At 40.1% G+C, this 16,665-nt stretch overlaps 1 protein-coding gene across 1 annotated transcript in view; it reads left to right on the plus strand.

The window, feature by feature from the left end:
- LOC141201443 (uncharacterized) overlaps positions 1 to 16,277 on the plus strand; it is a 41,019-nt gene extending 24,742 nt beyond the window's left edge. The window contains exons 7-8 of the mRNA XM_073663437.1: positions 1,027 to 2,170; positions 15,814 to 16,277. Of these exons, the coding sequence (XP_073519538.1) occupies positions 1,027 to 2,170; positions 15,814 to 16,090 (1,421 nt within the window). The 3' untranslated portion in view covers positions 16,091 to 16,277. The remainder of the gene's footprint in view (positions 1 to 1,026; positions 2,171 to 15,813) is intronic.
- Positions 16,278 to 16,665: the final 388 nt, after the last annotated feature.

The following is a 16,665-nucleotide window of genomic DNA, read 5'->3' on the forward strand; positions in this document are numbered from 1 at the left end:
TAATTTCATTACCGAACACATAGTGCCCAGATTGTGCTCCAGGAGACACACACCATCAATTAATTGGGTTCTTCTCACTATAGTAATGCCGAATACATGGATGCTATGTGGTTTGGGCGCACTGCAAGGCTCAGAAGCGAGGGGGAGATCTGACTTTGGGGGAGTGGATATTGCTGGATTGGTTTATGGAAGCCATGTTGCTTTTCAAAAGCCTTTGAGCCACTAATAATGTGGAAACCTCTGGTTTTCCATTGACAGATGATGGACCTGAGTGGGGACTTGTTTTTTGTGAGATGAGTAGAAGTTTTTATTGATATTATTTTTGCCTACATAACATTGTTTGGTGACTTTTTATTCCATATTTGGGAGGCAGAATTAACAGACAGTTGAACACTACGCTCCACTGGTTCATCCTATGAGGTTTTCTATTAGACTGTGAACTGTTATTGTCTTGATGAATAATGACGGCTAACATAGGGCAAAATTAAAAAAAATCACAGAAAAAGATACAGCCTTACCAACACCAAATCATATAACAAATGCACTAGCAGGATGCAGCAGACCCCCATGATAAAGGGGGGGGGGGGGCAACGCAGGTGCAAAATACTGATGAAGCAACCACTCACAAACCTACAAATTCATGCAGGGGGTGGTTGCCTAGTATTAAAGATGCACACAGAAGAAGCTTGCATAGGACGCCACTCACACAGGTAGGTGTGATGCAGTGTCTGGCTTAGGATAGTGATGATGCCCATACTATTACATCAGGAAGGCTGCCCAGCGCTATATAAGTGCACCCCACATGGACAGACACCCCAGTACACCCAACCAACACTAAAATGCTAATGCATTTGTTATCTGATTTGGTGTTGGTAAGGCTGATTTTTTCTGTGATATGTTTTCTTGGTAGATAATGATACTTTTACATAAAGTACATTTTTACGTAGAGTTTAATTAGAAATATTCAACAATATAAATTTTAAGGATATGTTATTCATAAATAATAATTGGTTTTATTCTTGGCAGATGACTGTACCGGGAGATCAGAGGGACAGCTGACATCTTCAGTTTTTAAAACAGATGATCTTGAGATCACACAAGATACAATTGAAGTGAATGTCATTACTCCAGATTTACCATCATCCCTTCACAGCAAAGATCTGTCATCTGATCATTTGAAACAGGTCCTGTCTTCTGATTCATTACCGACTAATAAGGAAAATCAAAGTCACAAAATAAGCATTAAAAAACAAACTGCTCCTAAAACAAAGAAGCCATTTTCATGTTCAGAATATGGAAATAGTTTTTCCCTTGAAACTTCTTTTCTTAAACATCAAAGCATTCACACAGCAGAGAATATATTTTTTTGTTTCAAGTGTGGGAAATTTTTTAACCAGAAATCAAATCTGGTTAATCACCAGAGAAGTCACACAGAGGAGAAGCCATTTTCTTGTTCAGAAAGTGGAAAATGTTTTACAGACAAATCAAGTTTAATCAAATATCAGAGAACTCACACAGGGGAGAAGCCTTTTTGCTGTTCAGAATGTGGGAAATGTTTTAGCCAGAAATCAGATTTGGTTAATCACCAGAGGACTCACACAGGGGAGAAGCCTTTTTCCTGTTCGGAATGTGGAAAATGTTTTAGCCAGAAATCAGGTTTGGTTAAGCACAAGAGAACTCACACAGGGGAGAAGCCCTTTTCCTGTTCAGAATGTGGAAAATGTTTTAGCCGGAAAACATATTTGGTTATACACCAGAGAATTCACACATGGGAGAAGCCTTTTTCCTGTTTAGAATGTGGAAAATGTTTTAGCCGGAAAACATATTTGGTTAAGCACAACAGAACTCACACAGGGGAAAAGCCTTTTTCCTGTTCAGAATGTGGAAAATGTTTTAGCCGGAAATCAGTTTTGGTTAAGCACAACAGAACTCACACAGGGGAGAAGCCTTTTTCCTGTTCAGAATGTGGGAAATGTTTTATCCAGAAATCAGATTTGGTTAATCACCGGAGAACTCACACAGGGGAGAAGCCTTTTTTCTGTTCAGAATGTGGGAAATATTTTAGCTGGAAATCAGATTTGGTTAAGCACAAGAGAATTCACACAGGGGAGAAGCCTTTTTCCTGTTCAGAATGTGGGAAATGCTTTAAAGATAAATCAGATTTGGTTAAGCACCAGAGAACTCACACAGACGAGAAGCCATTTTCATGTTCTTAATGTGGGAAATGTTTTACACGGAAATCAACTCTTAACAAACTTCATAGAAATCACACAGGGGAGAAGCCTTTTACATTTTTAACCGAAAATTGTATCTTCATAAAGGGGTTGTCCACTACTAGGACAACTCCTTCTAATTCCTCATGTTTGGCCTTGTTAAAATAAAAACACTCATACGCACTTACTGTTCTGGCGCCATTCCATTGGTGTCACAACTTGCGTTTCCGTAAGGCTGTTACATCACACAATCCTGCTGCCAATCAACGCCACCTTCAGATGTATTGTACATCAACAGGAAGGACATGGCCTGGACATAGCACCAAGAGAATGCACACACTGAACGCACTCTCTTCAGACCGTGTTCTTGGGGGAATTATAAGCAATTTACACCCTCAAACATGACTTTCGATATGGGAAAGAAAGACGAGATCAGAGGTTAATCTGAGGTCCTCCACCTCTGTCAGCATGTCTGGTATGCAGCGTTTCTTATGGAAGGTCTTATCTTCCTGCTCCGGAGCTATTACTGCCTCACCTCAGCGTTCACCTCAGCGTGGAAAAAGAAGCAGTCTTAACCATCATGATGTCAGACAGCTCCAGCCTGTAAGTCCTGCGCCAACTTCTCTCTTAATGTAGGCCTCACAAGAAAACAGCTCCACAAATCTCCCTCTACTCTCACCGAAGCCCACAGATTGAGCAGTGCTTGCTTCACAGGGACATTTACCCCCCAGCCACAGGTTATTCTGATATGGGGAACAACATAACTTATTTCATAGAATGGTAGAATTGGAAGGGACCTCCTGGGTCATCTGGTCCAACCCCCTGCTCAAAGCCGGATACTCTAAATCATCTCAGACAGATGTCTGTTCAGCCTCTGTTTGAAGACGTCCATTGAAGGAGAACTCACCACCTTTTGTGGCAGCCTGTTCCACTCATTGATCACCCTAACTGTCAAAAAGTTTTTTCTAATATCTAATCTGTGTCTCCTCCCATTCAGTTTCATCCCATTGCTTCTAGTCTTTCCTTGTGCAAATGAGAATAAAGATGATCCTTCTACAATGTGACAGCCCTTGAGATATTTGTAGGCAGCTATTAAGTCTCCTCTCAGTCTTCTTTTTTACAAGCTAAACATTCCCAAATCCTATAACCGTTCCTCATAGGACATGGTTTGCAGACCGGTCACCATTCTGGTCGCTCTTCTCTGAACTTGCTCCAGTTTGTCAATGTCTTTTTTAAAATATGGTACCCAAAACTGAACACAGTATTCCAGATGAGGTCTGACCAAAGAGGAGTAAAGTGCGATAATGACTTCACGTGATCTAGACTGTATGCTTCTGTTAATACATCCCAGAATTGTATTTGCCTTTTTTGCTGCTGCATCACACTGTTGACTCCTGTTCAGTCTATGATCTATTAGTATACCTAAGTCTTTTTCACATGTACTGTTGCTTAGCTCTATACCTCCCATTCTGTATATGCTTTTTTCATTTTTATTGCCAAGACGTAGTACTTTGCATTTTTATATCATTTGCATTTGTATATCAGATTGCGTCTATCCCTACTAAAGAAGATATGGAGCAATATATTCAGAGGCTGGAGACCACATACAATACTGAAATACGTCCCCTCACTTCTATCCTGTCACAGCTTACTGACAAGTTACAGAGATTAGAGGATAATGTCGTCCAAGTTAGAGGCCATCATAATGCTCAGAAACTAACACTGGATCTTCACAGCCAGTAAATAAACCATCTGTTTAATATGGTTGATGATCAAGAAAATGGCAATAATATCTGGATAAGGGGTATACCTGAAAGCATCAATGCACAAGTGATTATGCCAACACTACGATCATTATTCAATAATATCCTTGGTGATCCTATTGATAAGGAGGTGGAGATTTATAAGGCGCACTGGGCAATAGGCAATCATGGCCCAGATCCTGAGCGTCCAAGGGACATTATCTGTCGTATACATTTTTTTCAATGTAAAAGAGGCCATTGTGAGGAAAGCAGAGGAGTTGGGTCCTGGTGATTTCAATGGAAAACGCATATAATTGCTCTCATACAGTACAGATGAAAAGTTTGGACACACCTTCTCATTTAAAGATTTTTCTACATTTTCATGACTATGAAAATTGTACATTCACACTGAAGGCATCAAAACTATGAATTAACACATATGGAATTATATACTTAACAAAAAAGTGTGAAACAACTGAAAATATGTCTTATATTCTAGGTTCTTCAAAGTAGCCACCTTTTGCTTTGATGACTGCTTTGCATACTCTTGGCATTCTCTTGATGAGCTTCAAGATGTAGTCACCGGAAATGGTTTTCACTTCACAGGTGTGCCCTGTCAGGTTTAATAAGTGAGATTTCTTACCTTATAAATGGGGTTGGGACCATCAGTTGTGTTGTACAGAAGTCAGGTGGATACACAGCTGATAGTCCTACTGAATAGACTGTTAGCTGCTTTTTTCTTGCCATAATACAAATTCTAAGTAAAGAAAAACGAGTGGCCATCATTACTTTAAGAAATGAAGGTCAGTCAGTCCGAAAAATTAGGCAAACTTTGAAAGTGTCCCCAAGTGCAGTTGCAAAAACCATCAAGTGCTACAAAGAAACTGGCTCACATGAGAACCGCCCCAGGAACGGAAGACCAAGAGTCACCTCTGCTTCTGAGGATAAGTTTATCCAAGTCACCAGCCTCAGAAATCGCAGGTTAGCAGCAGCTCAGATTAGAGACCAGGTCAATGCCACACAGAGTTCTAGCAGCAAACACATCTCTACAACAACTGTTAAGAGGAGACTTTGTGCAGCAGGCCTTCATGGTAAAATAGCTGCTAGGAAACCACTGCTAAGGACAGGCAACAAGCAGAAGAGACTTGTTTTGGTTAAAGAACACAAGGAATAGACATTAGACCAGTGGAAATCTGGGCTTTGGTCTGATGAGTCCAAATTTGAGATCTTTGGTTCCAACCACCTTGTTTTGGGCAATGCAGAAAAGGTGAACGGATGGACTCTACATGCTTGGTTCCCACCGTGAAGCATGGAGGAGGTGTGATGGTGTGGGGGTGCTTTGATGGTGACACTCTTGGAGATTTATTCAAAATTGAAGGCATACTGAACCAGCATGGCAACCGCAGCATCTTGCAGCGGCATGCTATTCCATCCGGTTTGTGTTTAGTTGGACCATCATTTATTTTTCAACAGGACAATGACCCCAAACACACCTCCAGGCTGTGTAAGGGCTATTAGACCAACAAGCAGAGTGATGGGGTGCTACGCCAGATGACCTGGCCTCCATAGTCACCAGACCTGAACCCAATCGAGATGGTTTGGGGTGAACTGGACCGCAGAGTGAAGGCAAAAGGGCCAACAAGTGCTAAGCATCTCTGGGAACTCCTTCAAGATTGTTGGAAGACCACTTCCGGTGACTACTTCTTGAAGCCCATCAAGAGAATGCCAAAAGTGTACAAAGCAGTCATCAAAGCAAAAGGTGGCTACTTTGAAGAACCTAGAATATAAGACATATTTTCAGTTGTTTCACACTTTTTTGTTAAGTATATAATTCCACATGTGTTAATTCATAGTTTTGATGCCTTCAGTGTGAATGTACAATTTTCATAGTCATGAAAATACAGAAAAATCTTTAAATGAGAAGGTGTATCCAAACTTTTGGTCTGTACAGTCATGGCCAAAAGTATTGAGAATGAGACAAATAGTAATTTTTCCAAAGTTTACTGCTTCATTTTTTGTAATGGCAATTTGCATATACTCCTGAATGTCAAAGAGTGATCAGCTTAACAGCAATTACTGTACTTGCAAAGTCAATATTTGCCCAGAAAATGAACTTTAACCCCCAAAACACATTTCAACATCATTGCTGTCCTGCCTTAAAAGGAGCAGCTAACATCGTTTTAGTGATTGATCCATTAACACAGGTGTGGGTGTTGATGAGGACAGGGCTGGCGATCAATCAGTCATGATTAAGTAAGAATGACATCACTGGACACTTTAAAAGGAGGCTGGTTCTTGGTATCATTGTTTCTCTTCAGTTAACCATGGTTATCTCTAAAGAAACACGTGCATCCATCATTGCACTGCACAAAAATGGCCTAACAGGGAAGAGTATCGCAGCTACAAAGATTGCACCTCAGTCGACAATCTATCGCATCATCAAGAACTTCAAGGAGAGAGCTTCCATTGTTGTCAAAAAGGCTCCAGGGCGCCCAAGAAAGACCAGCAAGCACCAGGACAGTATCTTAAAACTGTTTCAGCTGCGGGATCGGACTACCAGCAGTGCCGAGCTTGCTCAGGAATGGCAGCAGGCAAGTGTGAGTGCTTCTGCACGCACTGTGAGGCGGAGACTCTTTGAGCAAGGGCTGGTTTCAAGGAGGGCAGCAAAGAAGCCACTTCTCTCCAGAAAAAACATCAGGGACCGACTGATATTCTGCAAAAGGTACAGGGAGTGGACTGCTGAGGACTGCGGCAAAGTCATTTTCTCGGATAAATCCCCTTTTCGATTGCTTGGGACATCTGGAAAACAGCTTATTCGGAGAAGAAGAGGTGAGCGCTACCACCAGTCTTGCCTCATGCCAACTGTAAAGCATCCTGAAACCATTCATGTGTGGGGTTGCTTCTCAGCCAAGGGAATCGGTTCACTCACAGTCTTGCCTAAAAACACAGCCATGAATAAAGAATGGTACCAGAATGTCCTCCAAGAGCAACTTCTCCCAACCATCCAAGAGCAGTTTGGCGCCCAACAATGCCTTTTCCAGCATGATGGAGCACCTTGCCATAAAGCAAAGGTGATAACTAAATGGCTCATGGAACAAAACATAGAGATTTTGGGTCCATGGCCTGGAAACTCCCCAGATCTTAATCCCATTGAGAACTTGTGGTCAATCATCAAGAGACGGGTGGACAAACAAAAACCAACAAATTCTGGCAAAATGCAAGCATTGATTATGCAAGAATGGACTGCTATCTGTCAGGATTTGGTCCAAAAGTTGATTGAGAGCATACCAGGGAGAATTACAGAGGTCTTGAAGAAGAAGGGGCAACACTGCAAATATTGACTTGCTGCATTAACTCATTCTAACTGTCAATATAACCTATTGGTACTCATAATATGATTGCAATTATATTTCTGTATGTGATATAAACATCAGACAAACACTAATAAAAACCAGAGGCCAGCAGATCATGTGAAAATATAATTTTGGTGTCATTCTCAAAACTTTTGGCCATGACTGTACTGTATCTATCCTGAATGACACTTGCTAAAAGAAGGGTATTGAAACCACTACTTGATGCCATCCGGAAAAATGGCCTGATGTACTCCTGGGGGTACCCATTCCACCTGTATATTTTCAAAGATCCAAGCAACATGAGACGTATTTGTGATGTCCTGGACATTCCCAGAATCCATATATCTGACTGGCCACCTGCTCCACCATTGCCACTGACAGTTCCAGCACTTCACAGAAGGTGTTCAATGGATCAGGAACTTGATGGTGATGCAGCCAGATGGGAAAGGAACCTGCTAATCATATGAGCTCCTGAAATTAATCTTGTCTTCCCTGATGAGAGACAGTTTGCAGATGCTTACTTATTTCTTTAAGCATATAATTAGATATATCTAAATAGAGCATTAGGTGCCACTCTTCCACTATATAGAATGTCTAAGTTCATATAAGATCTTAGACCGGCATATAATTTGAGTTTACATGATACTACTGTAATATCAGGCTGTATTACATTACTTGCTTTATATTCCATGGTTCCACCTAATAGGAATCCTAGAACTGAAAGTTTGACTTACGTCTGTAAAGACAACCCCCAGTTAGGGACTTGCATTGGGATCTGCTTGTTTCGCAATTTCCTACTGTTTTGATATATTCATAATCTATACTTCTTAGACACTGAGAGGTAGACGTTACTATCTACCGTCTATACTTCCTCTTTTCTCTTAACCTTTCTCTCTTCCATTCCTCCTTTTTTTCATATAATATGGCACAACTCAAAACTTGCTCATTGAATGTCAGAGGACTTAATGTTCCAGAGAAAGGAGCTCAAGTGTTTTATCGTAGACATAAATAGCACGTACATTTTCTCTTTCTTCAGGAGTCACACTTTAGAGGGGATCATATACTGTACCTCAGATTATTAATAGATATTATTCATCTTGGCGTCCCAGAAAAATGCAGTTTTGAAGTCTAAGGTGCTGAGTATAGGCCGCCACAGATCACTGCCGCGTACTATTGTAGAAACACTGTCTGACACGGAGAGGAGGTATGTGTTTGTTAAGATCTCCATCTACTCCAAAATTTTGACTTTGGCAAACTTCTATCTCCCTAATTGTGACCAAATTAAGACATGTCGTTATTACTTAAACAAACTAAAATATTTTGCGGAGGACCTTATCATCATTGGAGGTGACTTTAATTTTGTCTTGGATCCTTCTTTAGACGCGTCCCAGGGCTGGTGTCACCAATCTTAAACACAAACAAAAGCTTTGCTAATTGTGCTTTGGTCTTAACTGGTCGATGTATGGAGGATACTACATCCAGACGTAAAGGATTATACCTATTGTTCTCCTTTACACAATATGCATAGCCATATAGTCTTTTTCTTAATTAACCATCACTTGCCTACATGGCAACCTACATCTCGGGTAGGAACTACTGTATGGTCAGATCATGCTCCTGTGTATTGTAATCTGACTATGCCGGACTCCACCAAGGCTTCAGATGTTGGAACCTAAATGATAATCTGCTGAAAGACTCACTCTGTGTCTCAGACCTTCTTGAGACTATAGACTCCTTCAAATATATGAGCATGATGAAACTGCCTTACCATTTAAATGGGAAGCACTCACATGCGTCCTCAGAGGGATAATAACAAAACATAGATAAAGGCTAAAAAAGGAGAAAACAGCTAAAGTCTCCCATTTGCTTGAGCGGATTGATCTCCTTGACAAACAACATAAATGATCTGCTTCCCTCCAGGTATATGCAGACCTGCTTAACGCTAGAAGGGAGCTAAAGTAGTTTTATGGATGGGTACTTGAAAATATTGTGTAATTTCAGGGCACCTACTTATGGAAGGAACCAAGTGGAAGCTTCCATTCTCTGTACTAGATATGGGGCCTCCTCGAGAAAATGACTTAAAATGTCCTACACTAAAGTTAATATATAAGGCGTGGGATAGGGGTAAAAATATTCTGGGGATTGGAAAGTACACAAACTATACCCCTTTATGGCACAACTATAACTTACCAGAGCTACATAAACTAAAAAATGTTAGTGAGTGGAAGGATAGGGGTATATGTTTGGTGTCACAACTCTTGAGGGATGGATTATTCAAGATGTTTGAACAAATAAAGGCAGATTTTAACCTTCCGCATAGAGTGTTTTATCAATATCTGCAAATACATCTTGCATATAGTACACAACTAGAATAAATGCCATACTGATTGACATCACTCAATATATACCATTACTACATCGTTAGATACAAAAGGTCTAATATCCCTTATTTATAGGCAGTTACTGGCCCTACATTTGGATAAATATCCTTTGATAGTTAAGACAAAATGGGAGGAAGATGAGGGTCCCTTATCTGAGGAGCAATGGGGGAAATACTGGATTTGACACCGAAACTTTCATTGTCGGAGTCACAAAGATTGTCCCGAATTCTTCTCATTCATAGGGTATATAGATCCCCAAGTATTTTATTTAAAATTGAAATACAAACGGATGAAACATGTCCTAGATGTGGTCAAAATGACGTCCACCTGATGCATATGACGTGGGAATGTGTAAATATTGGCGACTACTGGAAGGGGGTGATCGCTCTTGTACTATCTGTATTTGGGATACAACTTCAGTTGGAACCTAAAATCTGTATCCTAGGACTCCTGGGAGAGGACGTAGACCCAGACTCCCATATGGCAGTAGCCAGCTCAAGAATATTATTCCAAGCCAGAAAGTTGTTGGCACTACATTGGATAGACAATTCTCCCCTAACGATAACAGAACTAAACTCCAGGATAAATGACACTCTATGCTTGGAAAGTGGAGCTTATATAAAAAGGAAAGCTCTCAAGAAATCTATACACATAAGGGAGCAATGGTTAATTACCCCAGGTTTTGCTTCAGAAATACTATACTGGACCATTTGTACATTTCCCTGCAGTTAACCAGGAATTTATATCCTTTATACCTAAGGTGTCAGCAAATAATAATTGTCTCAGTCCACACAATTGCCCCTTCTTAGATATATTCTTTTTCTTTTGATGTCCCAATAGGGGAAAAAAAGCCGTCAGGAAGTATTCAGATATTTATGTACAAATGTAAAATTACTGTTCCAAAACATTGTACTATAGAGTGATATTGGGATTTATATCATTGTAAACCGGTTCTTGTATTGTTTACTTCTTTTTTCTTTCTTTTTAGTTTTTTTGTCACAAAGTTTGTATGACAAAAACAAAATGTTGGTCTTTCTTTCTTTTGTTAAATAAAAATGATCTGATTGAAAAAAAGAAAGGAGCGAAGGTCTTTACTAGATCAAACATATACAAAATATCAAGATCACATGTGAAGGTACTTGTATGAATTCACAGATAAATGTGGTCTCTCATTGACAAGGAAGTTACATCCACGGATGCAAAGGACATACTTCTCCGGCAAAAATTAAGAGACCACTGAACAGTTTTCTATTGGAAAGCATGGAAAGACTGGTGGAAAGCATGGCAAGACGAATGAAAGCTGTGATTAAAAATCATGGTTAGTCCACCAAATATTGATTTCACATTTAAAACTTGAGTAATTTGAGGTCTGAAAGCACTGTGTTTCTTTTTTAGTATTTTGACACTTTATCATTTGCTGCAAATAAATACAAAATTTTTAGCTTTGAATTTCGGAGACATGTTGTCAGTAGTTTATAGACTAAAACAACAATGTACATTTTACTCTATAATATACCTATAAAGAGAAAAATCAGAGAAAATGAAAATTTTGCAGTGGTCTCTTAATTTTTGCCAGAGCTGTATGTATCCAAAACAAAAGGAGCCCCACTGCTATAAATTCATAACCCCACTGACATAGCTGACGCATTTCATTGCTGTTATAGCTCAATTCATAATATTCATGGAAAATACCACAACATGTCACCTAATTTTCTTGAAACAAAAATTTACAAATATATTAAGGACACTGCCGTTCCTTCCTTACAGACCCCTGAGCAGGAGATACTAGACAAAGCTTTCACTGAACAACAGATAGGAGAGGCCATTAAATCATTCCCTATCGGGAAGAAGAGCCCTGGGGCAGATGGATTCAATAATAGATTTTATAACATGTTTGCACCTCTGTTATTACCATTAGTGTTCAATAATATCTCAGAAGACTCCCCCTTTGCCCCCCAATCACTTGAGGCTCACATAACAGTTTTATCAAAGCCTGGAAAAGAACTAAATGCCTGCCCTAATGTTCATCCAATTTCATTAATATACATCAAAATATTCTCTAATATAATTGCACCATGGCTCTCCCACTACCTACACTCAATTGTTAGCAATGATCAGGTTGGCTTTGTTAAGGGTAGAGAAGTGCGTGATATTACAAATAAAACATTGTTAGTTTCACGTGCAAAAAAACAGGGGCTCCCAATGTGCCTTGTTTCTGTGGACGCTGAAAAAGTGTTTGACAGAATGCACTGGACTTTCTTGAAGAGCACCTTACGAAAAATTGGGTTAGGCTCTTTCTTGTTATCTAAAATTCTCTCCTTCTACACTGACCCTAAAGCGATAGGGTAAACGGCCTTCTATATAACACATTTTCTATTAAAAATGAGACAAAGCAAGAGTGTCCCTTATCACCTCTCCTATACACATTGGTGATGGAACATTTCGCGGTAGCATTACAAAAAAATCCAGATATTAGTGGAGTTACTATAGGCTCACATCACTATAAACTAGCTCTATATGCAGACGACTTGTTGCTCTATTTTCAAACCCAATTATCTCATTTCCTTCTATACTAAAGGAATTCGAAGAATTTGGCCAAGTAAGCGATTTTAAAGCCAACTACTCTAAATCAGAAGCAATAACATAAGACAAAAGCTAATTTTTAACTTTCTCTTTAAGTGGCAGAAAGACACACCTAAGTACCTCGGTACACAAATTCCAGGCAACATGGATGATCTGTATAGTTTAAATTATATCACTGTCCTTGAACAAACTCTTCAAAATTTAATGAATTATAGCTTCAATCCCTTGTCCTGGTTTGGTTGTATTTATGTGATAAAATGGACATTTTGGCAAAACTTCTTTATATATTCCAGATCGTTCCTGCCTGCGCGCCTCAGACCTTTTTCTCCCATCTCGACAACGCTATTAGGTAGTATGGGGAATGTTGAGGTCTAGGATTCGTTTTAAAATATTGTGATGTTCCAAAAAATAAAGGGGGGTACTAGTATGCCTGACCTAAAAAAATTACCATCAATCTTTGATTCTTATGAGAGCACTGGACTGGTTCACGTCTGTGGAACATAAGCAATGAGTGAAACTGGAAGGGGACCTCTATCCGTGGATACTCACATCTCTACCTTGGATTGACTGACTAAATACATGTACAAACTAAACAATTACCAATACCCACTCAACACTTTTTGAAAACATGGGATCAAGTCTTAATCTCATCGTCTATACCACGTAGGTTGGGTCCATTAATGCCAATGTTTGGCAACCCAGATTTTCCCTCTGCTTAAGGTACAGACTCATTTCTAATCTGGGACTGATCTGATGGGGTTAGATTGAGACACATTCTCATGGGATCAGGCTCTTTTCCTTCCTTTATAGAACTTCGCGGCTCCTTTCCAATTAGGAGTCTATCCTGCCTGGCTTATTTCCAGCTCAGGTCATTTATAAATTCTAACATATTTCTAGTATAAAGGATGAACTCACTCTGTTTGAACCCTTAATCACTCAAGTAGGTCCTTGTACTAAACTTCTATCTTGCATACACAAAGCAACACAAATGGATACCAGCAATGACCCTCTACCCTTTACTAGGGTTGGGAGAAGGAATTGTGTCGTCAAATTTCAGAGAAGGATAGGCGACTCGGACCATTTTCTCTGTCCCTGCTGCCAAAACACATCCCCACAGTATGATTCTGCCACCTGTTTACATTTGTGGCCAAAAAGTTAAATTTTGGTCTCATCTAACCACAGCATCTTCCTCCTTACATTTGGGGAGTCTCCCACATGTCTTTTGGCAAACTCAAAACAAGCCTTACAATTTTTGTGTGTAAGTAAATGATTTTTTCCTTCGGGGGTAAAGGGGTTCTCTCGAGTTCTGCACCGCCATATATCTCATCTTTCATTTCTCTCTATCACCCCTCCCGTGCCCTCCGTTCTGCAATTGATCTAAGACCAACATCCTCTTTAATCTGAACCTAACACCTCCGTCTCCGAGACTTCTCTCGTGCCGCGCCATTTTTCTGGAATGCCGTGCCCCAAACAATCCGACTAATATCTAGCCCCCATGTCTTCATGCTTTAAAAACACATCTGTATCACCTCAACTCACTAACCTAACTCTCCTATGTTCCCTCCTAAATGTTAATCTGCCCCTGCGTATTCATCTGTCTCCACATCCTCCATGCACCAAATAGCACACAGATACTGATACTGGCTGATGACCATGTTCTAACTATTGTGTCCCCCCATTTCCATACAGATTGTAAGCTTGCGAGCAGGGCCCTCGCTCCTCCTGTAGCTGTTTAAATGTGATACATTGTATTGTTTATATTGTCTATACATGTCCCTATTTAATTGTAAAGTGCTGCGGAATATGTTGGTGCTATATAAATAAAAATTATTATTATTATAGCAGTATCTACTCCGTTTTCTCTGTATCTGGACTTACACAGAAACCCCTAGGCTTGGGCCATGGTGGGCCATGACAAAAGGCAGAAAACTAGAGCTGTAGAAATCCCCATAAAGTGACTCCATTTTGGAAATTATAACCCTGAATGAATTAATCTTTAGAAGTAGGGAATATTTTGACTCTACAGGTACTTTTCGGAAATTAGCACGCAGTGGATGTTGGAGAGTGAAAATTGTGCATTTGCCATTTTGTTACCCAACACATAGTGCCCACCTTGTGCTCCAGGAGACACACTCTGTAAATTAAGTGGATTCTTCTCACTATAGTTATGCCAAATACATGGAGGCTGAATGTGGTTTGGGCGCACTGCAAGGCTCCGAAGTGAGGGGGAGATTTGACTTTGGGAGAGCAGATATTGCTGGATTGGTTTATGGAAGCCATGTTGCTCTTCAAGAGCCTTTGAGACACTAATAATGTGGAAACCTCCGTTTTTCCACTGACAGATGATGGGCCTGAGTGGGGGCTTGTTCTTTGCGGGATGAGTGGAAGTTTTTATTGGTATTATTTTCCCCAGGTTCATCCTATGAGGTTTTCTATTAGACTGTGAACTGTCATTGTCTTGCTGAATAATTCATATTTTTACAGAGAGTTTAAGTAGAAATGTTAAAAAATATAAAATTCAAGGATATTTTAATGAAAAATAATAATTGATTTTTATCATAGCAGATGACTGTACCAGGAGATCAGAGGGACAGCTGACATCTTCAATTTTTAAATCAGACGATCTTGAGATCCCACAGGATACAATTGAAGTGAATGCCATTACTCCAGATATACCATCATCCCTTCACAGCAAAAATCTGTCATCTGATCCTTTGAAACAGGTCCTGTCTTCTGATTCATTACCGACTACTAAGGAAAATCATAGTCACAAAATAAGCACTAAAAGACAAACTGCTCCTAAAGCAAAGAAGCCATTTTCACATTCAGAATGTGGTAATAGTTTTCCCCACGAAAAGTCTTTTCCTATACATCAAAAAATTCATACGATAGAGAATAGATTTTCTTGTTCCAAATGTGAGAAATATTTTAGCAGGAAATCCAATCTTGTTATTCACCAGAGAACTCACACAGGGGAGAAGCCTTTTTCATGTTCAGAATGTGGGAAATGTTTTAACCAGAAATCAGCTGTTGTTATACACCAGAGAACTCACACAGGGGAGAAGCCTTTTTCCTGTTCAGAATGTGGGAAATGTTTTCCACATATGACTAGTTTTATCAAACATCAGAGAATTCACACAGGGGAGAAGCCTTTTTCATGTTCAGAATGTGGAAAATGTTTTACACAGATATCAACTTTTATCAGACATCAGAGAACTCACACAGGGGAGAAGCCTTTCTCATGCTCAGAATGTGGAAAATATTTTACACACATGACTAGTTTTATCAGACATCAAAGAATTCACACCGGGGAGAAGCCTTTTTCATGTTCAGAATGTGGAAAATGTTTTCCACACATGACTAATTTTAGCAGACATCAGAGAATTCACACAGGGGAGAAGCCTTTTTCATGTTCAGAATGTGGGAAATATTTTAACCAGAAATCATCTGTTGTTATACACCAGAGAACTCACACAAGGGAGAAGCCTTTTTCTTGTTCAGAATGTGGAAAATGTTTTACACAGTTATCAACTTTTATCAGACATCAGAGAACTCACACAGGGGAGAAGCCTTTTTCATGTTCAGAATGTGGGAAATGTTTTAACCAGAAATCAGCTGTTGTTATACACCAGAGAACTCACACAGGGGAGAAGCCTTTTTCATGTTCACAATGTGGGAAATGTTTTAACCAGAAATCAGCTGTTGTTATACACCAGAGAACTCACACAGTGGAGAAGCCTTTTTCATGTTCACAATGTGGGAAATGTTTTGTGAAGAAATCATCTCTTCTTAGTCACCAGAGCAGTCACACAGGATAGAAGCCATTTTTATATTCTTAATGTGGAAAATGTTTTCCTTGAAAATAAACTCTTAATAAACTTTAGAAAAGTAAGACAAGGGAAAAGCCTTTTTCATGTCCAAAATGTTGAAAATGTTTTAACTGAAAATTGTATCATCTTAAAGAGGTTGTTCACTACTAGGACAACCCGTGTCATTCCTCATGTTTGGCCTAGCTAAAATAAAAACACTCATACTCCGCTCCCAAGCCAGCGCCGTTCCAGCGGTGCCGGGACTCACATTCCCGGGGTTGTTACATCACATGAGCCCTGCACCCAGTCAGTGCTGTTGACGCGCCCCTGGGCCTGTGTCGCGCTGCGTTGCGCACGCGGGAGCTTACCCGGAGCCGGATCTGTTGAGGGTTGTAGTCTCGTGGCGGTGATCCGGTCCGTGCCCAGGGAGTCAAACTAAGTGGCGCTGTATTTAGCAGTAGATGTAGGACGACTACGCCACCCGTTGAATGCAGCTTTGGAGCCGCCGCTGCAGGGCAGACCGCTGAGGCCGGTGGTGAGATTGTGCAGCGTGGTGGTATAACCCCCAACGGGAGGGGTATGGC

This window comes from Phyllobates terribilis, unplaced genomic scaffold, assembly GCF_046119375.1.
Source record: "Phyllobates terribilis strain yellow unplaced genomic scaffold, ASM4611937v1 Scaffold_115__1_contigs__length_5345438, whole genome shotgun sequence".
In the NCBI taxonomy this organism is placed as follows: domain Eukaryota; kingdom Metazoa; phylum Chordata; class Amphibia; order Anura; family Dendrobatidae; genus Phyllobates; species Phyllobates terribilis.